We start from the raw sequence: 25227 nt of genomic DNA, 5'->3' as shown, positions 1-25227 counted from the left end.
TATTGATATCATAGAAGATTAGGTATCTCATTTAATTTTCATCTTCATCTTCATCTCCCTATTCTAATAAAAGAATAGGTTAATTCTTCTTTTGTAATGTGTCACCTTATTAGGCCTCATAATTAATGTCATGTCAGTTGTCAACCTATTGATTCTTCATTTAAATTTTAAAGTTTAAATTTCTCACTTTAATTATATTAAATTAATAACATCAGAATAAAAATTAAAATAAAATTAATACAAATTATAAAGTCACGTATTTATTTAAATCAACGATTATAATATTATATAACTAAAAAAATCTCTTAATTAATAATTTATTTAAAATAATTGATTAATAATTTTGAATTTTTACTATGAAAGTTTAATTAATTTTGTAATCGTGGTTACCACGGGTTATAAACTAGTATTCTAATAAAAGGATATGTTTATTTTCCTTTTTTCATTTGTCCTGTTAGTCCTCCTAATTAATATTATGTCACTTGTCAACCTATTGATTGTCCATTTCAAAATTAAAATTTTAAATTTCTCATTCTAATTATATTAAATTAAAATTAAATTAATACATATTATAAGGTGGTGTAATTTCACGTATTTATTTAAATAAATGATTATAATTTTATGTAACAAAAAAATATCTCTTAGTTAATAATTTATTTAAAATAATTTATTAATAATTTTGATTTTTTACTATGAAAATTTAATTTTGTAACCGTAATTCCCACGGGTTATAAACTAGTTTCAAATAATTATCTTTTAAATTTTCAATTCCAAATGTAACTACATACCACATGTATTTGGTTCGGTTCGGTTCGGTTTTTAGTGATTCGATTTTTGATGAAAACCATAACCGAACCATATATATTTGGTTAATCAAAAATAGAAACTGCACCACCTTTTTTTAGTAATGGTTCGGTTATTTCAGTTACTTTGGTTTTGGTTAGGTTTTGCGGTTAATATGTTCACCCCTAAAGGAAAATATAAAAAATGATCTAGATCTAAATCCACTAAATTTAACCCTCAATTCACAACTCTCCTTGAACTAAATCTTTAAATACAACCTACAATGAACAAAACAAGACTATATATGTAGATGTGCATATAAGTCAAATTATATATCATTCATATGATAAAAACAAACATGCTAATCCTCTTTTGTCATCTCCCGTGAAAGCCTTTTCACACCAACATTCTCTCATTCAAATCATGTGATATATAACATGTATCTTCCATAATCAAGGCTCTAAGCTTCGAACAAGCAACTAGCTAATATAAAGTCCGGACAAGAAAAAGGATATTAAAATGATCAAAAAAACTTATAGTCTTCAAATCACTGCTTTGTCACTACGTCGTGGTGCACTCTTCACCACATCGTGGTGAGGTTAGAAACAACCATTTCGTTTCTTTTGTAATGTTATTCAACACCAAACTTACATCTATCAATTCCATTTCGTTCATAATCATAATAAAAATCACTGCTTTGTCACTATGTCGTGGTGCACTCTTCACCACATCGTGGTGAGGTTGGAAACAACCATTCCATTTCTTTTGTAATGTTATTCAACACCAAACTTACATCTATCAATTCAATTTCGTTCACAATCATAATAACATATTCTTACAACTTTAAAACATAAGATGGACGCATATAGTACATACAATATCATTCTACAAATTCAAATATCACAAAATGGACCAAAATGCCCTTGACATCAAAATAACATTCTACATCATAAATTTTCAAAAATCTCAGTTCTTACACCTCTTGTGTGAAATTTCACTCCCCAACCATTAGACATATATACGAAGGCTCAAACACACAATTAACCATTCTCTTTGAATGGTTCATTACTTTCCTACCCTAGTTAGACCGTCTCCAACCCATAACATTATCGTTACACTAAAACCAGTATTTATAGTGTAAAAGATAGTGTTAACACTAAACATCCTCAAATCATTACATAGACCTGGAAAACGTGTCGTGTTGTATTGAGTTCGTGTCATGTCAAAACAATAAATGAGTTGAGAGAGTTTGACCCTAACCCGCCCTTTTAATTAACTTGTGTCAACTCGTTTATTTTCATGTCGAGTTCGTGTCGCGGGTATATCTTAAAATGTGTCGTGGCATGTGAGGTTGAAACATTAAACATGTTGAAAGAGTATTATTTGGGTAGGTGAAAATGAAATGTAATAGTTGGGAGGTGGAATGGCTAAATTTATAATAAGTTTAGAGAGCAAAACAGAATGAACATGAGTTAGAATGAGAAGGAGGGAATGATTGAAGGGATTGTGTAATTTAGGCGATAACAAAAACAACTGAAAATGAAAGTCTTGACTAAGACGGCTAAGTGTATTTTACGTTACAAAATGAGTCAATCCAAAAGTTTTCGTTTATGTATTGTTTTGGTTTTTTGTCTTTATAGTTTATTTAAAATATTCATAAATTTACATATAAACAACTCATTTTCAAGTCATATTCAAGTTGAAATTTTCAACCCTAACTTTACCCGTTTTGTTGTCGTGTCGTGTCGTGTCGTGTCAACCAGTTTAATTAAACATGTTAAAATATCTTATTCAAACCTATTTATTTTGTGTCAGATTTCGTATCGTATCTTCTTTTACTACCTCTACCATTACAAAATTCTTAACAATAAAAAGAATACTTCAGGTATATTCATATCTATATAGTTTATATAATTTTACAAAACAACTCTTATATTTACTAAGATTTTACAAATTAGATCCATAGTTTTTTTATCAACCTAATATAAATTATATTATTAAAAATCTATAATCATAATTACTTATTCATGATTCATATATAGATATTTTTTCGTATTATTGAAACAACCCGTTTTTATACGTACAAATAATATTTTATACATATAAAGAATGTATTGATACTTTTATATAAATCTTGTATTGCATTTTAACTTATTAAATATAATAACATAAGTAAAAATATTAAACAAATTATAATTATATTGTATAAAAAATAAACTAAAAGTATGTAAGTTCAAACTCCTTGAAATAATATGTACTATCAAAATTTTAACACTAAATATAACGCTTACTAAATATAACGTTGATAAATATGTTAGATGTTATCACCAATACTATGTTATAGTTTAAGTTTATTATTGGGTTGAAATATTATAACATAGATTTTAGTATAAAGGGTCATTTTGTATAAATTTGGACGTGTTCGATAAACTAGCTGGTAGCGGGTAGCGTTTGATTTTGGAGTGTTTTGTTAAAAGCTACTACATGTAGTTTTTGATTTTAGAGCGTTTTGTTTAGGCTAAAAGCTAAACGCTCCTGTTGCCGAACAAGACTTTTTCTTTTTTACTAACGTTTTCTTAAAAGTTAGAAGTCATAAGCTCTCAAACACTGCGTGTCGAACACGCCATTTATGTTGGGTCGGAGAACGCTCTAACCTCGTACCAAATGCCCCCAAAATATTTTTGTCAAAAACTGATTATAAAACGAACTAAGTTCGACTGTTCGAGGAAAAATCAATTTCTATTTACAATTAAAAGAAACCCAGAACAATAAAAAAAAAATCTGATTTTATATCCATGTGAAATTGTGAATTCGTACATGGTCTTTAACCTGATTTATCTGACCCAACCCAAAGGGCATGCGAGCCCAATAAGCCCATGCACAGTGGCTCTACGGCTCTTCCAAATATTCTTCGGGAATTTGATTGCTGTTTGAAGTCTGAACACTGATAAACCCTAAACCCCAAATCACTCACGATGAATGTACTACAATTAAGCACAATACAACTCCCCCTTATCTTCAGTTCGACGTTCACCCAATTGAACCATATTAATTCATCTCCAAACCTTTTTACTTCCATTAAATTACGCTCTAGTCGCAAACCATGTAAATATTTGGTTAAAGCTGGTGAGAACCGACCACCAAAGTCCACGGATTTGCTGACACAAATTAGAGAACTCGAAGCAGAAGGTGAAGATGAAGACCATGATGATAATGATTTGATTGATATTGATTGGGATAAAGTAGAGGATGAATTTTCTCCAAAGGGCCCGTTTAAAGGAGAAGGAGAAGAAGGAATGGATTATGATAAGGATCCTGAATTTGCTGAAATTTTGGGAGATTCTCTTGACGATCCAGCTAAAGCAAGGTCTAAAGTAAGCAAAATTACAGCTTTAAATTGCTGGGAGGCTTGAATTCTCTAAGAAGATATTATGTTCACGGGAAGCTCAATTTCGTTAAAATTTACTGCTTGCTACCTTGTTACAATGTTACTTTTGAAAAGATAAGCTTGACCAGAAATTTAACTCGTTACATTACATCCTGTAGCACAAATTAAAGTTTCTGTTTTTAGTTTGCAATTTCAGAACATTGAATTAAGAATGCAGTAGTTTTCAAATGAGGATGTATACCAACTGTTTGTTGAAATGTCAGATAGAAGAGAGGATGAAGAAGAAAAGAGACAAGATACTGCAGCGCAAAACCGGTTCAGCCACACCCATGAGAGTGACTTTTAACAAGTAAGCATCATAGAATGTCTGAATGTTTTTCTTTTTGACTTAATGAGGACATGACTTAATTCCATCCTGATATGAAGATGGGACCCACAAAATGGAGAATAAAGAATGCTCCATGAACGTCTTCATGGTATCATTAAAATACTTTTAAGCATAGTTTTATGTTAATTTAATATTTTGAAGCAAACTATTTCAGATTTGACTTCAACAACTCGTATATATGGATTGAGTTCTACCATGCTCCATTGGAGAAAGACATTAGGATGATTTGCGATGTAAGTTACTTTCTTTCACACAAAACCATTCAAATAAAAAATAATATAAATATTTGTATATATATATATACAAGTAGGGCTGCAAAAAGAGATGTAGAAATCGAAATATTTGATGTGTTGTAAATTGTAATTGCAGACGATTCGTTCATGGCATATTGTTGGACGCCTTGGTGGATGCAATTCTATGAATATGCAAGTAATTACTAAAAACTTCACATATTTCCTTTTTTAATTGATAGTTTATTTAAATAAATAAATAAACATCAAACTGAGTTAAAATCCTGTCATTGTTATGTATGTTTCTTTTTTGCAGTTATCACAATCAATTACAGATAAAAGACCAAGTTATGATGATATTTTAGGAGCAAACATTGAACCCACGACATTTTATAACATTAGCGACCTTGAGATTCAAGACAATGTTGCACGTATATGGTAAAAGCCTATACAAAAACATAATCTTCACATTTTTTTACATTTTGTATATCTCTATGTTGGATTTCTTGAAACCTCTTAAATAAATAAAAAAATGCATGGGTTCTTGATGTCATGATGAAATGTTGCAGGGTGGATATTGGTACAAGTGAGCCTTTGTTGTTGGACATATTGATAAATGCAATGACACAGATAAGCTCTGAGTAAGTTTAAAGATTCTATCTTCAATACTGTTTTAATGAAAACATGGATCAAAGAAAATGATCCAAAATGTTTTAAGCTGGATTTTTGAGGTAATTGTTGATGTTTTTTTTTGTTTGTGGTATTATTATTTACAGCCATGTTGGAATCAAGCAGATGGTTTTTGGTGGATCTGAATTTGAAAACTGGAGTCCAAGTTTGACAGCAGAGGATGAAGGTTATAGTGTACATAAGATCTAGTCAAACATTCATCTTCTCATGTGTAATATTCACCATTTTGTTGTCATAATAATATAATATAATATCTTTGAGGGTTATCTTGTTTACTTTGTTCGATAGAGAAGGGAGAAATAGAATGATGTATCAAGAGGGTGTTCATGTCGGATTAGCTTATGATTTTATTTTCCTCTTTTTGTAAAAGCTTTTATAAGCTTATGCGGTATTATAGAGTGCTATATAGAAAAAAAATATTTGCATTAGTTTATTATGATATTGTAAAAGCATTTATTAAGCTTATTTTATTTTACTCTTTTTCTAAAAGCCTGCACAAAAAAATTATAGTACAATGTCTTTAATTGACAAAGATAAAAGGGTTAATTGTAAGTGTTGTCATCAAAGAAAAAGAGTTTCTAAATTAGAAAATAAATAAATAAGTAAATAAAAAATACACAATTTTTAAAAAAGGATTTCATATTCTGGGATTCTAAGAGAAACCTTTGTTTAAAGGTTTTATAAATCCTACCAACTTAATAGGAGAGGAATTCAGAAACCATAACCTAACCATGTTACAAAGATCAAAACATTCAACTAAATAAATGCCAAAATATAGGCAAAGCCATATTCTGAAAAGTTTATAAATCTACAAACTCAACAGAAATTACAAATACCTCAAAACGTCCAAACACCCCCAAAACAGATGAAGAAAATCGTCATTTTAATATGCTTCTTACTACAAATTTCTATAACATTCAAGAGCTCTTGACACATACTTTTTGAGCAACCAACTTAATAGCTTGAATCCTTTCATCAACCAGCTTCTGAAGCTGCTCTTCTTGTTTACTCAAATCCTGTTCCTCCATCTCCACCTCCTTCCCCTCATCACCACCACCTGTTGTCCTAAACATCACAAACGACACCTCCTCATCATACTCAGTCGGAACCTCAATCACCCGCTTCCCGACCCCACCCGTATCCTTCCCGATGACATCAGCCCTAATCCTGTCCAACACAACACTCCTAAAATTCTCCATATACTTCTCAACAGGGTCCAGTTTTACATAAAGCAAAATCTCCCAACACTGTAGAAACTGTTTCTTGTTGATTTTAAGAGTTTTTCTCGCTTCTTCAATCACAGATGACGGCGGGGTTAATTTGGTAATTTGGGTCCGCTTTGTGAGATTTTCTTGCTTGAGACGCAAGGCAGCTGAGTCTAGTGACGGCTGGATTGCTTGGAGTGCAAGCAAGCGTGGGACATCAACACATGATCTTACATGTTGTAATGAGTCAAGAGGCTCTTCGATTGAGAGGTCATACACGTTGTCTGAAACTGCCATGTGTGTGATTGCTTCAAACAAATGACCTCCGTACCCTTTGCGTTGATATGGAGGGAGCACCAATATCTGTAATCGATGAATCCAAGAGATATTCAGAAAGGGTATTTTTGTAATTACTATATCGAACAACATACCTGGCCAAGTCTTAACCTCTTGCTATTAGGGTAATGAAAAAAACGATAAAGAGCTGCAAAACCAAGAAGCTTCTGTGATTCATCATTTTTCTTTTCAACTAAAAGATAAACCTCCCAATCAGGATCAGTCACATCAATTGGATTGCTACCTGATGTTACATAAAAAAGAAAATTAAAATAGAAAACTGGAGTTTAAATCTTTCAATAAAAAAAGAAAGAACAATTAAACATTACCATCAACAAGAAGAAGAACAAGTGGCACCAATCTACAATAAAGAAGGCCCATAGATGTGCCCTCAACATGAACAACCTGATAAAAAAATAAACAAATTAAATCAACAAGACTTCTAAAATGGAAAAAAGATAAAAGTGTAAAAATCACCTCAAGCTCAGAGCAATCTGCTTTCAAAGTCCCATTTGATTCGTTGTTATATGAAGATGGGACAATTTGCTGAATTGTTTTTCCCTCTGAAATCATAGATCTGTAAATGGAAAACCATCAAGAATCAAATCATCAATAGAGAAATACATGTAACATGATGCAATTTTTTGAGGAAAATGTTCTGGATCATACTTGATATAATTACTCTCTGTGGAAAATGTTTTGAGGAAGTCATCTTTTGTCTCAACAAGATTATCTGCAAAAATGTTCTGCAAGGAAAAAAAATTTGAAAAGATTAGCATTGTGCAATCATAAATAAAAAAGAACAAAGGGGAAAAAGTGAGTACTCAATGATCACCTGAAGAGAAGAGTTAAGATCTGTGATTCCTTTCCCAGCCTTTATGAGCAATACAATATCAACCATTCAAAAGAGAAAAAGTCAGACTTACATATTAATATGCAATTTAACATTTCAAAAAAGGTTAAATGCAAGAAATAGGAATGTACATCCATTCAGCTGTTTTTTATAGTATTGTACTTTTATTTGTACATTGAAACATATGCCCAATTATAACAATAAAAGCTGCTTTATAAATGGATAATATTGCTATACTTAGAAAGATTTTTCAAAGTACATTGCTATGATAAACAAACATATGAAACTATGTTGTTGTTATTCTTGCATCTAACCCTTTTAAAAACTATATTATACAGCACATAAACTTACATCAGATGTGCTCTCGAAAGAAATATCTGCATATGCTTGAAATGATATGCTGCTAATCCAAATGGTGATCTGCATTGTTTAATGTTCATTACAAAGATTACACGGTTACTGATAAACTTTTACAAACAAAAGTACAGTTTTTTTACAACAGATGGATTCACAGGTTCAACAGGTTTTTTTACAATACAAAGATTAAGGTTGATTAAAGATAACACCTTCAACCCTTGATAGCCGTATATTTTTCCATCTTCTTCAAAAAAGGGGCCTAGATCAACAGGTTCAACAGGGAAGCTTTCTGGTGAGCCCACTTCCTCTTGTCGAGAAACTGAAATTCATTTATTCGGTGACAAAATAACAAGATTTCATTAGGGCTACGAAGATATCATACAGAGTTGAAAGGTATGAAAACATGTTTAAATCTTATACAGAAACAAGTATTGCATTAGCCCACACGTAGCTCTCAATTTACACATGATCTTACTCTTCCATCCATTACCAAATAAATAACATATAGTGATAAAACAAAACCATGAGATCAGAGGAACAATTTTAAAACTCAAAACAAAATTAATTTGCTAAATGAAAATTAGAGAAACTGTATGTGCGTACTAAAAGCTAACCAATTTTGAGTACATTTCGAAGAAACCCTAGACGACACGCTCTAAAAAAGCAACAAATATACGGAGGCAGAAAGATGTCGCTGAGCAAGCAGGCGAATCAGGAACTCGGTTCTAAAAAAATGTACATAATTAAGTAATTATAGTGCTGTTAAGGATTTTTGATGCATACCCATGTAGATTTTGATGCAATCGTTAGGTTCAACCCCTTCATCTACATGAAAACAAAGTGAGCGAAATCAGTGAAAACAGAGATGAATCGAAGTAATTAGCATGACAGAGAACCTGAAAACTCACCGACTTTGGAGAATCCGACCTTTCTACGCTTTTTGGGATCGGACACGGGATCGGAGGAGTGGTGCTTCGTCCCCATTTTTCGCAAATTAGGGTTTTGACGAGAAGCGGGAAATGTTTACAAACGCGGGAAATAGAAGAAATGTCTGTAGGCGACTGTTCGTGTGTGACTTTATATAGGACCACGAGGGAAGTAATTGGATCTTTTTTTATTAAATATAAAAGTTAAATCAGGGAAATCGATAAGTCGGGCGTTTGGTCTAGTGGTATGATTCTCGCTTTGGGTGCGAGAGGTCCCGAGTTCGATTCTCGGAACGCCCCTTTACTTTTTCTTCTAACCACACATTTCATAATCAAGAGTTTACTATGTTTTCTATTTTTGAACTTGTTTACATAAAGTAGGTAGAGGTAATTGATGGAAGAAAATAAAATAACCTCGTTTTATCTTATTAGTTTTTAATTTTTTGCTTATTTATGTAAGCTTTTGTTCATTTCTACCATTTTGAAGGTTTACCATGTTTTCTATTTTTGAACTTATTTACATAAAGTAGGTAGAGGTAATTGATGGAAGAAAATAAAATAACCTCGTTTTATCTTATTAGTTTTTAATTTTTTGCTTATTTATGTAAGCTTTTGTTCATTTCTACCATTTTGAAGGTTTACCATGTTTTCTATTTTTGAACTTATTTACATAAAGTAGGTAGAGGTAATTGATGGAAGAAAATAAAATAACCTCGTTTTATCTTATTAGTTTTTAATTTTTTGCTTATTTATGTAAGCTTTTGTTCATTTCTACCATTTTGAAGGTTTACCATGTTTTCTATTTTTGAACTTATTTACATAAAGTAGGTAGAGGTAATTGATGGAAGAAAATAAAATAACCTCGTTTTATCTTATTAGTTTTTAATTTTTTGCTTATTTATGTAAGCTTTTGTTCATTTCTACCATTTTGAAGGTTTACCATGTTTTCTATTTTTGAACTTATTTACATAAAGTAGGTAGAGGTAATTGATGGAAGAAAATAAAATAACCTCGTTTTATCTTATTAGTTTTTAATTTTTTGCTTATTTATGTATAATATTTGCAAGCTTTTGTTCATTTCTACCATTTTGAACCAGGTCAAAGTCGGTCATCATCAACCTCTTATTTAACCAATGTTTTAAAAATCGGTTTGAACCGGATACTGGGGATGGGTGGTTAAACAACGAGTTGTTTTATGCCAATTTTCTAGATCAAATTGAATCGGACGGGTTTTCAAAACTGAGTTAAACTGGTTTTTAAAACAGTGAAGACAGTCTCAATATGGTGACGTTCTATTTTAGTTTATGTTAATAAAATGTCCCCTAATATGGTGTAAACTACTATTAAGCATTAAGTATTATTACATCACAAACTAACAAGAGAATAATACATATTACATAGATTAATCATAACAAACAAGCAAATAAATATATAAAGCACATTACATATACAAACTCATAAATAATACATAAACTTACTAGTTGATTAATCAAAAATGATTAAATTTAAAAATTTAGAAAATCAGTTGGATATTTAGTTTTTTCTTGAAGCACCCAATCCTTATTTTTTGTACATTTTTTAGAACTTTTTTCATTTTAACCTCTTATTTGTCGGCATACTCTATTGCATCTCATACCCAAACCCTTGTAGTTTTTATGTCGCGTTCTTTGTCTTGAACCGACCTCATATTAGACCAAATTTCAGCTTGTAAGTCATCCAACCGTTTCCTATCTTCTTCGATACCTTTAATCTCGCTCTTGATTTATTCTTCTTAATTTTATTAATAGTTGCATTCGCTTCTCTTGCGGCATCAACCATCATTTTTCTTGAGAGGTAGACATGATTGCGTGTATGATGGTTATAGAATAACGAGTAGTATACGATTTTTAAATTTTAGACTCATACATATAAGTCTCTATATATAATTGACAATTTATCTGCTTTTTATAGGCTTTGACTACTGTCAAATAGCCTTTGAGTACTATATTATGTGTTGTCATATCGTACAGTGATTTGCCAAGACATTAGTGTAATTTGACTACATTTTTATAGGATTTGACTATTGTCTACTAGTCATTGACTACTCCTTCATGTGTAGTCTTATCGTACACTTGAATATTCGACACATGATTATTATTTGACTATTTTTTTATAAGTTTTTGACTACTGCCTACTAGCGTTTGACTACTATTTTATGCGATTGACTAGTTTTTTTTATAGATTTTTACTATTGTCTTTTAGCCGTTGACTATTATCTAATTTCATATATATGTAAATGTGTTTTCAATTCATAAATCAACGAAACAATAAAAAAATTTGGATGGTGAAAATGACAGAAAGATCATAGGAAATGAAAAGGATCTTGGCAAATTTTAATTGGTCATCTACATCCACCAATAAGTCTTCTGAGTCAATTGCCCATAACGCTTCAACCAATCCCCCTCCCCAAGTCGATCTTCCTATATTAGGGGAGAAGATGGATGAGGAAATGAAAAAGTGTTGTTACAAAGAGAAACTGATGTGGATAAGGCTTATAAGGATTTTGCTTTCCAGCGAAACCTTCTGGACAACTATTGGGAGGACATTGACCGTAAAAGGAATTGGATCATAACTACTAGGCAATAAATCCAATATACTAAGAGTTTGATCCGCTATGGTAAAGAAACTGTTCGAAAGCTAAAGAATGAATTAGCACTTCGTGGGTACAATTTGGAGAAAATAAAAAAGGAAGTCAATGTTATGAAAAAAGAGTATCCATACGAGTTTCCGATGTAGGAAGAAGATGAGTAATATTTTAATAATGTGCTTGTTTGTTGAAGTAATTTTAAGGTAATATATCTCTATGTATGTCTTTTATTAGTGGTTGGTAGAAAAAAAATTGTAAGAGTTTTCGGTTTACCTATGTTTAGTAATCTAATTATGTTAGTGTGAAGTAATTGTATTTTAATGAGTATTGTATTGTAGTTTAACAAACCTAACATGTTTGGATTGTTGAATTAATTTATACAAGTGGCATTGTCTTATACTCTTGTGACCATTTATCCATAGGATGTAGTATTTGTATATTATTTCGAACAGTAAACTAGATACCTTTGATGTGTTTTTGTGTAAGATTTCACAGAATAGCATGTACTGTATGCGACCTATAAGAATCTATACTTGTCTATATAACAATCTTGTAATATGACATTAGTTTGTATCATAAAAGATGGACCCTATTGTACCACTAACATGGGAACACCCAATAAGAAAGCATTTTGATACGTGTTTGGATTGCCATCATAGAAGAAGCTTATCCACATGGTCCCCCACAATGTCGTATTGGTTCTTTTTGGAGGCGCGGCTTTCACTTTTTTCATTATGAAATAAGTCGAGGTTATTACCGTACAAAAAAGATGTAAAATTAAAAATATTACAAGTGAAACGACATGTGAAGTACTTTCATAGAATTCATAGCGAGATCGAAAATGCACGTCCGAATGAGGATTAACAGATAATTTTATGGACGGCTATGGAGCTATTTCATTTGGAATCTCCTGGTACAGAGTTTGTCCATGTTGATTCTTGGAATGTTATGAAGAATCAACATCATTTTTAATTATTTTCTAATCTCGGATGAAGTGTGTTTTGTAGCTTAAAATGTATGGTAGGGAGCTTATCCATGTTAGAACTTCCCTTCCCTAAGTCTAATTTCTATTTGAAGTAATCAATATTTGATATTCCAGAATTCAGGTTTGTTTTTCGATTACTCAACGCAATGTTCCTGTCTGCCATTTTTGACTTTTTTTATTTGTAAACATTATGTGTTGTACAGTCGAACAAAATCAAAAAAAATGATTACGACTTGTACACAATAATACGAAAAAGTTAGCACAATACATTACCATACATGGAAACATAAACCATGACAAATAATAGCATACATTACATTTTACATATATTAACTGATAAGTGCTACATAAAGTTAGCTGATGGACATTTATCTTACAACTTATAGACAACAACACCAAAAAAGCAAATCCTACTATAAAGTAATTGATAGGTTTTATACGAACAATCATATGTGTGCATGCAACTCTAATTTGGATCTATGTTTTCACTATTATACTGACAACATATGAACACAAAAAGAAACCTAGCATGGATCTACTATTTCCGAAAATTCACAATACAAAAAATAGAATACATACCTTTTGTTGCTATATAGTAATAACAACTAAATCTTGAAGTTCCTTTGCTCTTGAGAACAAGTACCACAAATGTAGTACCTCTAATGGCTCACAAACACACTTGAGTGAGAGGATGAATAAGAGAAAGAAGAAGGAGGGTAACAAGCTCCAAAATTCATCTCTACTAGGGTTTCTCCAAGGTTGGACGAATTCTAGTGCCTAAGGGGGTCAATTTATACTTGCGGCCAACTAGGGTTTCAAGGTGGAAACTCTAATCCCTTAGCTTAGGGCCCAAGCAAGTCCATGGATCTCCTATCCTTTACGCCTCGTTCCCGAGTTTATCAAAAGAAAAGAAAAGAAGAGAAAAGAAAGTCACGAGAGAAAAGAAGAGAAAGGAAAGGAAAACAAAATTTTCTTTTGTGTTCCCGAGTTGGAGAGAAGTGGAAGGAAAATTAATCATTTTCTTCTTTCCTTCCAAATCCTCCCAAATCGGAAGGAAAGATAGGAAGGAAAGTGATCCTTTCATTTTTCTCCACTTCCTTCCTTTAATGAAACTCGGGAACACCTTTTTTTTCATTTTCTTCTCATTTCCACCAATTTCCTTTCCTTTCTCTCGTTAAGTTCAACTCGGTAACGGGGTGTTAGCCTTGGATGAAAACTCCTAGAGCCTTTTAGGATTTTCGGCCCTTGCCTAATAAGGTGATCCATTGGCCCAAAGCCTCAACTATCAAATAATTACAAAACAGCCCATGTACTTTTAATTAGTTCCTTTAATCCCAAAATTAATTCCAAATTAATTTTTGATTAAATACTAATTAATAATTGATGAGTTTTAGCCATAAGAACATCCTATGTGCTCATACAAACCCTAATGCTTGGATCTAGGTTTCTCTATTGTACATGCAATTCATCCAAGACTATAAACCCTAGATCTAGCATATGATAATCAATATAATATATAAATTAGGGTTTAGATCATACCTTGATTGTTATGTAGCAATAACAATCTCAAATCCTTCTTGTATTGACTTTAGAAAGCTTAGAGTCACAAATGTCACTCCTCTAATGGTTCACAAACACCAAGAGCAAGAGGATGAAGAAGAGAAGAGAAGGAGGCTGCCAAAAACGTGTGGAAAACCTAATCAATTAGTTCACCACGTTTTTGGGGCATAAGGGTTCGTTAAATAGTGAGGCTATTAGGGTTATCAAACAAGGAAACCCTAATTTGGATGCTTAAGCCCTAAGCAACCCATGGGCTCCTTCCTTAAAGGCCTTGGACGATTTCTAATGGGTTTCCCCATAGAATTCGTCCACTCCTTTAATATGAAATCCATTAGCTCAATATTCAAATATCATACAATTGACAGTTCTAGTCCCTTAGTTTAATTAATGTCTTTTAGCCACAAACTTAATTCTTATTAATTCTTGACTAATATTAATTAAACAATATGATTTATCCTTTAATATATTATTCTCATAATATATTAATAAATCATATTTAATCCTTTCTCTCCATAATTCATCCTATCAAGTTGTTTTGGTGAATGCAACCCAAAAGGACCATGCACCATCGGGTCAAGTACATACCAAAATAGTTATGGACTTAGACACTAATACAACAGTCTCCCACTTGGATAAGTCTAATAACTATTATGCGTATGACTTCAGATCATGATCTGCAACCGTAGCTTTCCAAAGCCGCTGTCAACTCTGATCTTATCAGATACGCGTGTCCTTTAGATAAGGGATCATATATTCCTCCATTCTATATACCATATAGACTGAGACATGGATCTAAATCATTCTCTCTGTCTATGTGTTGTTTCCCAAATTCAGATTTATGACGATGACAACATACTACAATTTGAACACACCAAATTAGTCTCGGCTTGGCCAAGCACTTAGGTGCCATCACTAAATCATCGAGGGGCCCACATATATCGCTTTTTATCATACTTTGGATAAAATGAACGGATAAACTTTGACTCAATGCTCGCTTGCACTCACTCACCAAATCACACACAACAATATGTTTTATAACACCAAGTTACTGGTGCGTTTACATATTATCAATGTGCAACCGACTTGCAAGATACAACTCACACATCTCGGTTTCAAGAATATAAGATGTTATCGTCTCACCAATCACTCATGATAAAATCCATGAAGTGATCAAAGTGAGCGTGGGTTTAATCCAATGCTCAAATCATATTCATAAGCACTCATGAACGTTGCAGCAAACATTTGCTTATGTCTAATACACTTAAGACAATCCACACACCAATTCACGACAATCTTCATTCATATCTACTTCCAACATATGAACGACTGTGGCCTGTTTGAATAATTTGACTGTTAAATTATTCAGGAAGTCAAAACATGCAAAGTGAAACACAAGAATAATACTAATCCCATATGGCCTCAAACCTTTGAGTATAAATAAAACACCTTTTATTTATCACCATATCGATTACTCATTATTTGTTGTTTTGGGTAATCAACTTCTTACTTGAATTATTACAACACTTGTCTCATGCTCTTAGCATGCACATAATGTTTAACCTACGGTTCTTACTTTGTGAAATAGATCAATTGAACACAATTACAATCATACTCATTTCACAACTCCTAATCCTTTTTACAAGTGAAAGAATGTCAAATTCTTGCCACTTATGGAATATGTTAGATTCTAACATTTTATGCAATGATCCTTTCGTAATATCAATGCACTAAAGTCACAATGACTATTGCTAATGAAATTACAAAGTCCTCTATCGAAGATTGTTACAAGACAATTCCATAGATGTGATGTCTCTCACTCAAAGTACATTCCTTTGAACATCCTTTTGCATAAAATTTCTAATCTAGACATAGACACTCAATATCCAACTCCCAATATAGAAACATTTCCATATTTGCCATATGACAACTCATTCTTAATAGAATCTTATCTATTCATAATAATGTCGATATGGTCCATCCAATATCATACTTCCAACTACTCACAAGCGACCAATCCTCGGCGAACTTTGGATTGTCCTTTGATAGTTGTTTAATTATCTTAATCAAAACCGATTCTTGTCCTTTTCCCTCTAAATGCGCTAGACATTTGGAAAATTTTAAAATGGTCAAATATTGTAGCATTTGCAATCGATCCTATACCCGAAGCGTGTGGGACACGATGCATAATAAAGATTTGATACTTTATCAATCTTCTACCATAATATTTTATGTGCTATGTTCTTATAATTCGAATTATGAAGAGGAATGCCGTAATCATAATCGAAATTTAAGAACACACTATGTATCCTTGACTAAATTTATTAACATTCCACAACCTAAGCCTTTAGATTTGATATGAAGCATAATATTCTCTCCCTTAATTATAGCAAAACAACTATTCAACCCTTACAACTTTGCAAAGTATGACTCTTGTTTTTCTATAATTAATATTTCTAACTTGCAATACTTGCCTTGATAATCATACAATCATAACATTTATGCTCCCATTATCATGATGATTATTATAAACATAACACTTATGCTCCCACTAGCTTTGACACGTATTCAGAAACAGCTTAACTTTCAGAAAAAAAAACAATAGTTATTGAGTTTCTTAAGTTCATGTTTCTAATACCTAATGCTTTGATAATCCTTTATCTAAGCTTATACACTTTTTCCTTAGATAGCTCATATGTGTGTCTAAATAATTCAGACTAATTGCCAAATCTCATAATTCGAATCATGGAAAGGGATGTCGTAACCATAATCAATTTGAGAATACGATTTTCACAATCACTGTGTTCTTAAAATCTTCCTTAGTGAAAGCATTTCCTCACAGTCATTTTCATGAAGGAGGGAATCTTATGACACTTAGATTTTAATGGTGTATGTGTTCCTATCCGTGTGAATTTGTCAAAACCAAAGTTTGCGACAAATCCAAACTCATATGGACCGAACCTTCTCAATCTTGATTTCTTGCCTTATGGTAACACGGCTGCCCACCATGTCTTCCAAGTAGTTAAGCAGCTCACCCTTTCCTATCAATGTACTTTCAATTGATCAAGGTCCTTGCCTTTTATGCATTCAAATGAGAACTCATAGGCTCACATGCATAATTAACTCAATTGGAACGACACATAAACAAGGTAATGTCAACACGATAGGTTGTAAACCTCTACTCGTGTGCTAGTGATGATCGATAAGGTTTATTCTTGATTTGTTCTTGAAACCTTTCAAGACCATTAATACTCCCACTGACTCCTTGACATATAAGATTCTCTTGTCAATAAACATTTCTTGACAAACAAATACTCAAGAGTTAGTGAGTCTTTTATCAAGACAAAACATTTCATAAAATTGGTCCTAGTTGGTCTTTGTCTTATCCAAGACATCACAACTTTCCAATTTCAAATGTGCGAGAATAGGAAAGCCTTTTTCCAAATTCTACATTTGATGAATGTTATAAACCTTCTTAAGACTTGTCACTCAATATTACAATCTTAACTCTAAGACTTGTTTTGGAATGAAGTATGATTGACTTCTTGATTTAACAATTTCTTCAATTCTTGATTCCTCTTCTTATACATACACTTGTACTAAGACTTATTTAGAGGGTCAATTGAAATATGGTTCTTAATCATTAAGACATATCATAAAGTATAAAAGGTACTCTCCCTTCTTCTTAGAATAGATAAACTTTTATCTTTCTGCCTACTTGATTCTTTTATTCGTTCTGCTATTGATTTAATCTTTTTCAATCAATTCATAATTACACTTAATCTTATAAGTATAATCATATTTACTATTCCTTTAGTAAATCATGACGAATATCTTTGTTACCCTTGTGGTGGACTTGATCAACACACAACTTTATGTACTCGATCTCCTAGTCCTTCACTTGACACTTTGTCAACGAATTAGTCTAATTTCCAAATATGAAATTTCTCATTCATCGTGCAACCAAGTTGCATGATTCCAAGTTTCTGTCCAATTGAAACTTGGGCGATGAGAAACTCTCCCTATTTGGTAAATTCTTGACATTTCCACTATTAACATAATTAAGAATCTTATCCATTCGTTGTAGAAATATGCAAACATCAATTTTTCATAACGATTTCATTGCAAGGAAATAAATAAATAAATAAGTCAAATCAAAATTTTATTTTATTCATAAAAGCAGCGGAAAACATTTGTCCTTACAATGCAAAATCAACTGAAAAACTATGTAGCCAAAAAGAAAAATTCCTAACAACTCTATCATAACTTCCTAAGCTCAAAATCTAATCTTCAAACCCATGCGATCGAGATCCATTTCTTTGTGATTAGATTCATCTTGCTCTTTCATCAAGCTTCCTCTCTTTTCACTGATCCTGCAAAACATTCAAATGTAATCTTATCACATCATGTATAAAGAATCAACGAATAGGAACTTAATGGAGTTAGATAGTGGATTTTACCTGAAGCACAACCATACTCTTTGACTCTCCCATCTTTTGGACTCTTCAAGCTCTTAGGTCAGGCTTGGATCCAACGCCCTTTCTCTTGGCAGCAAACACAGGTCGGTTCTCCTAAAACGTCCTCGGAAGCATGGTTGGTTGACTTTCCCAACAAATATGTTCCATTGCTTTGCCAAATCATTTCTGATTCAGCAGCAATGAGCATGTAAGTTAGGTCAGTGAGGTTGTCATCATGATCCATCATATAATACTTTCTTTGAACTCATTATATGATTCAGGGAGTGACTGCAGAACCCAGTTCACAGCCAACTTATCAGGGAATGATGCACCCAACATTATCAACCTATCGATGTGTGATTTCATTCCTAGAACGTGGGCACACACGGGTTTACCATCTTCATGTTTCATTTCCAATAGGGCTTTAGTGACATTGAACCTTTCAATTCTTCGATCTTGTGGGTTAGGGAGAATAATTGGAGGAGGTGGAGGAAGTGAAGCATGATTTCTTGTTCCTCGATCGAATCGTGGAATATCATCTTCATGTGGAATGCTTGTTCCACGGGATTTGGGAAGACCATAGTTGTTGTACTTCGACATCTACAAAATGGGAGAAAATTAAATTCAAGTTAGTTGATTGATTGAGTCCTTAATAAATCACCCAAATGAGATATTAAGGCTAGGACCCAACACAATACGCTACAACCTAGAAAAGGGATGTCGTAATCTAGTTGCAGAATATTTGAAGGTAAGTGAATGACGATTCACTAATTTCCACCATGAAAAACGAAAAAGAAATTTAAGTTTTAGATCTATGAAAACTCCTAGATACTTTGAGATTCATTGAACTTTTCAATGGCATGTTTAAATCTCGATATGCCCCTCTAGTTTGTGACTGGGATGCCGAGGATCACAAAGCGGGTGTGAATAACCATGCAAACTTACATGGTGCCCCCACATGTTACAGTCACCTATTCGATGTGCCGGTAAACCATACACGCTCCACCGAACTATGACGAATATTGAGTCACCCTTTGCTACCTTTGCCTAGAACCATTTAGTGTGCCGGTAAACCACACACACTCCACTAACGTCTTCGCAAGGGCACAAAGTGTAATTTCATGGAATTGCATCAATTCACTTTTGTCTAAAGTAACTAAGATTGGGAATTTGTAAAACATTTAGTTACTTTTGTAATTCATTATACTTATAATGGAAAGTTCTGTCCTATCCTACCCGTTCGGCTAACGACCCTCCACTAGTCAAGAGTGCGGTGGGTAAGAGTGGATACCCATTCAATCGCCATTTTATAGGCAATTTCCTTAAACACCCCTTATAGACTAGCTTCGTGAATGAGGCCTACTAATGGTAAGACTGACTTTTACTCATACATACATATAATGTTAGACTTTTAATGTTATATATAGTATAGGGTGTATTTTACACTTTTAAAATACTAGGTGGTCAAGTTTAATAATTATACTTTTAATTCAATTAAATTGTAAACCAAAGCTTTATGGATTTATTAAACCTCTTTTAATTATACACCTTAATTAATTAATAAAACCATAAGGGTGTGATTTGAACTTTTCAAAACAATACTAGGGTTTTAGAATTTAACAATCCTAAATTAAACTTTTAATCAACTTTTAAATTCCAAAACTTGAGGGCAAGTTTTGAATGTTTCAAAACATTAGGGTTTAGAATTTAAATATTTCAAAATCAAACTTTTTAATCAAAATTTAAATTCCAAAACTTGAGGGCAAGTTTGAGACTTTTCAAAACACTAGGGTTTCAACTCTTTAAATTTCAAAACAAACTTTTGAGTTCAAATTTAAACTATAAAACCTAAAGGGGAAAATTGAAACTTTTCATAAAACAAGGATCAAATAACAAATAATATAAATTAAACAATTAATTTCATCATTATCTATATTTGACCTAATTTCAATTTCTTGCAAAATAAGTTACCCAATTAATACAAATAATCAAACTTTATCATATAAGGAAGTTATTATCTAATCAATTGGTAATTATCTTTTGTTTAATCAAGGATATACACATAAATATGTATAAAATCGGATTTTAATGTCCTAGAACAGATAAGGCAAGTATCCATGAGTAAAACAACAAGAAATCCCGAAAATAGCTCCATCTGACGCTCGAACTCGCCGAGTACGCTGTGGTACTCGCCGATTTCATTAGGCAGGGAGCTCAAAACTCGATTTTGTAACTTGAATAAACATACAAGGCATCAATACAATAGAAACCAATCAAGACTCTGATACCACTGATGGGTTTTAGCCATAAGAACATCTTATGTGCTCATACAAACCCTAATGCTTGGATCTAGGTTTCTCTATTGTACATGCAAGTCATCCAAGACTATAAACCCTAGATCTAGCATATGATAATCAATATAATATATAAATTAGGGTTTAGATCATACCTTGATTGTTATGTAGCAATAACAATCTCAAATCCTTCTTGTATTGACTTTAGAAAGCTTAAAGTCACAAATGTCACTCCTCTAATGGTTCACAAACACCAAGAGCAAGAGGATGAAGAAGAGAAGAGAAGGAGGCTGCCAAAAACGTGTGGAAACCCTAATCAATTAGTTCACCACGTTTTTGGGGCATAAGGGTTCTTTAAATAGTGAGGCTATTAGGGTTATCAAACAAGGAAACCCTAATTTGGATGCTTAAGCCCTAAGCAACCCATGGGCTCCTTCCTTAAAGGCCTTGGACGATTTCTAATGGGTTTCCCCATAGAATTCGTCCACTCCTTTAATATGGAGTCCATTAGCTCAATATTCAACTATCATACAATTGACAGTTCTAGTCCCTTAGTTTAATTAATGTCTTTTAGCCACAAACTTAATTCTTATTAATTCTTGACTAATATTAATTAAACAATATGATTTATCCTTTAATATATTATTCTCATAATATATTAATAGATCATATTTAATCCCTTATCTCCATAATTCATCCTATCAAGTTGCTTTGGTGAAGGCAACCAAAAAGGACCATGCACCATCGGGTCAAGTACATACCAAAATAGTTATGGACTTAGACACTAATCCAACAATAATATGATTCCAAATTAATATATTTATCATATAATATATTAATAAATCATATTTATGCCCCAATTTATTTTTCTCAACAATAAATCAGCCTCTCTCCTCAACAATCATCATGTCTAGTCACCAGTGTGAAGGCAACCCAAAAGGACCATGCTACTATCGGGTCAACTACATCCCAATTATAGTCATGGGCTTAGACACCTAATCCAACAGTAATGTTATATTCAAGTGCAGTTTTTTGCTTTGAAGCTTCTTCTTCGATCGAGCTAAGTTACATATTATCAACAAATTATTGTCGTTTGCTTCATCCACCTAACAAATAAACCCAGACTGTGGTGGCTGGCAAATAAATTTCTGCACTTGCATTTCACCCTATAACTTTTGATTCACGAAAATCCCTCACTAGACTAGGATACAAAGGTTCCCAAACCATCGTTGAGACTACCAGTCTCACACCTCGTCCAACCACGCGGTTCTCAAGAGTCCGAATAACAAGGCTACCCAGCCTGTAAACCCCTCTGCGTCGCATACTGACCACCCACTTAATCTTGTAACTCCATATCCAATACCTTGATCCAACGTCTCTACCAGGTCCCACCTGCATTGCCATAACACATGGACCTCGCCCACGAGTCCCATCCAAACTATACCACGGAGCGGCCTTATGCAGAAGTCTCACCCATCTAGAGCTACACAGGCCCGACTCCGCCTCGGACCCCAATGGTTCTCAACCTAAACAGAGAATACCCCACTCCCGACAATCCTGACCGGCGTGTCCAGGGCACAAATTGATTTCCCCTTTGCATTCATGACCACCTCCAACAATAGTCAACCTTAAACTGGTGAATGTAATGATCCCATCGCAATATTACAACACTTCTAACCAACCATATTTACCACCCTTGGTGAGTGAATAATTTAGGACTTTATTTTTGGCACATTTTTGTTAATTAGATATTTTAAATATATAATTATATATTATTGCGCAAGACGCAAGATAACATTTAGTTTTTAAATAAACCTTTTCATTTTCTCTCTTTTATAAAAACCAATAGACAATCAGTGTAATTTACTTTAAATAAAAAGAGAAAACTACATCTAAACACCTTTTAATTCAAGTCATTATACATATTTCCAGATCTAAAAAGTTAAACTAAAAGTAAACTAAATAAGCTCATTCGTGTACACATTCTTCTTTACATTTAGAGTTCGGCAAAACAAAAGCAAAAGAAAATAAAAGATCCCAATTATTTAGCCCTAACCAAATTATGTATATTTGTAGGTGAAAGAGTGAGATTGTGATCATATCTAACCAAAACCGAAGTTGGTGAGTGAATAATTTGGTTGTACACAAAATTTTCATTCCCATCTATTCTCTTCAACTGAAAAATACAAACACACACACAAACACACAAAAAGGAAACATTATATATCGACACACACATATATAACATATGACCCAAAAAAACTAATCATCACGATATGATGAATGATTTACATCAACAATAATATTTGATAATTTCACATGAAAATTACCCAATTTTGAGCAATCATACACTGAGCCCGATTATATAAACTCAACAAAGATCTTTAGACATTAGAAATCACAAATTGCATGCCTAGATGTGACATCCCCAAAATCTCGGCCAGAAAAGGCCGGTTTCATTTATGCTTTTTAAACATTTTTAGAGTAAATCCTTTTGATGTTAAAAGAGATGCATAATTTGTTCCCAAAAACAAAACATGATAAAATAGATCTTTTATCAAAACATTTCATAAAGAAATATAATTTCATTTCATAATCAAAATCGGGATGTCATGTTCCGATACAGACCATTAAGCATAAACGATATCATTACAAGTCATTCAACAAATATATACATATATAGACTTGTAAACAAAACAAGTTGATGATTCATCCATCTTTATGCTCTTGCGCCACTTCCTGTAATACAAATAAATTGAGTGGGTCAGGCTTGGGAGCCTGGTGAGCATGTAGGGTTTTCAACCCACAATAAATAATTATATTAATTCAACAATCAACAATAACCCATTCCCGTTATCCTCACTTTACGTCCCTAAAACAACATCTATTATAAGGAACTTAATTTAGGATTTTCATCGGGACAGACATTAATGCAAAGGGGCTTCCTTAGCAATAAATATCCTAAAGGAAACCATGTGGGGGATAGATTACACCGGTGAACACATCGTTCACAACACCTACAGGTTATGAGCCTGCTAGTGTTCCACATGACTGTCTAGAATAGTCTGTGGTCGTCATCCATACTCTGCTGAATGACTAGAATAACACCAACAACATCGAGGCCTTTCATATGTTTATTACACACCAACTATCTACCCATGTTCTACCCAACATATTAGTAGATAAAAATATACATTTTTATACATAGTTTAAAACTTATATAGCATGCTCGATCAATACATTTTTCCACATAACAGATGAGGCACACACACATCACATGTATTTCATAGAGAATAAATCAGATCTATGAGATAGAAGAAAGTGAAAATACATTCACACATATAACCAACAAAGTATACACGTAACACGTATTTCGTATAAAATACTTCATAATAATGTGTTAAAAGAAAATGACTACACACTCACTTGATCAGAAGATGATCGGGCAGCACTACGGCTTGCAGAAGTAGTGTTTCTCCGTAGATCTGGAAAATCTTCACAAAAACCGGGCTCCTCGCGGGCAGGGCTTCGGCTCGAAAATCTCACTTCTCGGGATCCTTGGGGCTTCGAAACTTGCTTCGGGGCTCGGGAATGATATCGGGGCTTCGGGATATGATTGGCATGCAAATCGAGGCAAAAACTAGAGAGAAGAAAGAGTTTGAACAAGAGAAAATGGCTGATCTCGGTTTCTATTTATAGGCTGCTGGGTCTGGGATTACGCTGGGCGTAATTTGGTTACGTTGGGCATACTTCGACGTCACTGCATGCGTCATTTGGTGGCACTCGAGTATTGGTCAGACAAGTTGCACCTTTCTGAGTACGCTGGGCGTACTCAAATTACGCTCGGCGTAATTCGACTCGTCAAACTTCTAAATTGCGTAACTTTCGCATACGAGCTCCGTTTTCGACGTTCTTTATATCCACGCGTAGGTCAGACCATACTCTACAACTTTCATTTAGACTCCGTCGGCTAATTTTGACTTTTATTTTTATTATTTATTTTTAGAAGGCCGGGACAGAAAAACTTCGTTAGAAATTCATAACTTCTTCGTCCGACGTCCGTTCTCGCCTAACTTTTCATCGTTTCGCTACTAACAACGAGATCTTCGATTCTCGTTTAGATTGTTTCGGCTAAAAACCGTTCGATCTCAA

General features: G+C 33.1%; 2 protein-coding genes and 1 non-coding gene across 3 annotated transcripts; 2 read left to right on the top strand and 1 right to left on the bottom strand.

The window, feature by feature from the left end:
- Positions 1-3702: 3702 nt before the first annotated feature.
- LOC145054700 (oxidoreductase/transition metal ion-binding protein (DUF3531)) lies at positions 3703-5912 on the top strand. Its single transcript, XM_079002951.1, has 7 exons — positions 3703-4157; positions 4435-4520; positions 4714-4792; positions 4929-4988; positions 5106-5227; positions 5359-5430; positions 5566-5912. Exons 1-7 carry the CDS (start codon positions 3759-3761, stop codon positions 5666-5668), a joined length of 921 nt encoding a protein of 306 aa, XP_078859077.1. The 5' UTR covers positions 3703-3758; the 3' UTR covers positions 5669-5912.
- Positions 5913-6220: 308 nt separating this feature from the next.
- HAG2 (histone acetyltransferase of the GNAT family 2) lies at positions 6221-9273 on the bottom strand. The gene is made up of 10 exons (XM_079002950.1): positions 9139-9273; positions 9014-9055; positions 8440-8549; positions 8225-8293; positions 7856-7894; positions 7690-7766; positions 7498-7597; positions 7350-7425; positions 7116-7264; positions 6221-7047 (listed from the first exon to the last, which is right to left on the bottom strand). The coding sequence occupies exons 1-10, from the start codon at positions 9212-9214 to the stop codon at positions 6397-6399; spliced, it is 1389 nt and encodes a 462-aa protein (XP_078859076.1). The 5' UTR covers positions 9215-9273; the 3' UTR covers positions 6221-6396.
- Positions 9274-9384: 111 nt separating this feature from the next.
- On the top strand, positions 9385-9456 carry TRNAP-UGG (transfer RNA proline (anticodon UGG)). Its single transcript has one exon. It is a non-coding gene; the product is annotated as a tRNA-Pro (tRNA).
- Positions 9457-25227: the final 15771 nt, after the last annotated feature.

The sequence above is a fragment of the Lactuca serriola genome, chromosome 5 (genome assembly GCF_051521515.1).
Source record: "Lactuca serriola cultivar US96UC23 chromosome 5, Lser_US96UC23_V15, whole genome shotgun sequence".
Classification (NCBI taxonomy): domain Eukaryota; kingdom Viridiplantae; phylum Streptophyta; class Magnoliopsida; order Asterales; family Asteraceae; genus Lactuca; species Lactuca serriola.
The sequence above is the reverse complement of the archived record's forward strand: the minus strand, read 5'-3'. Positions and strand labels throughout refer to the sequence as shown.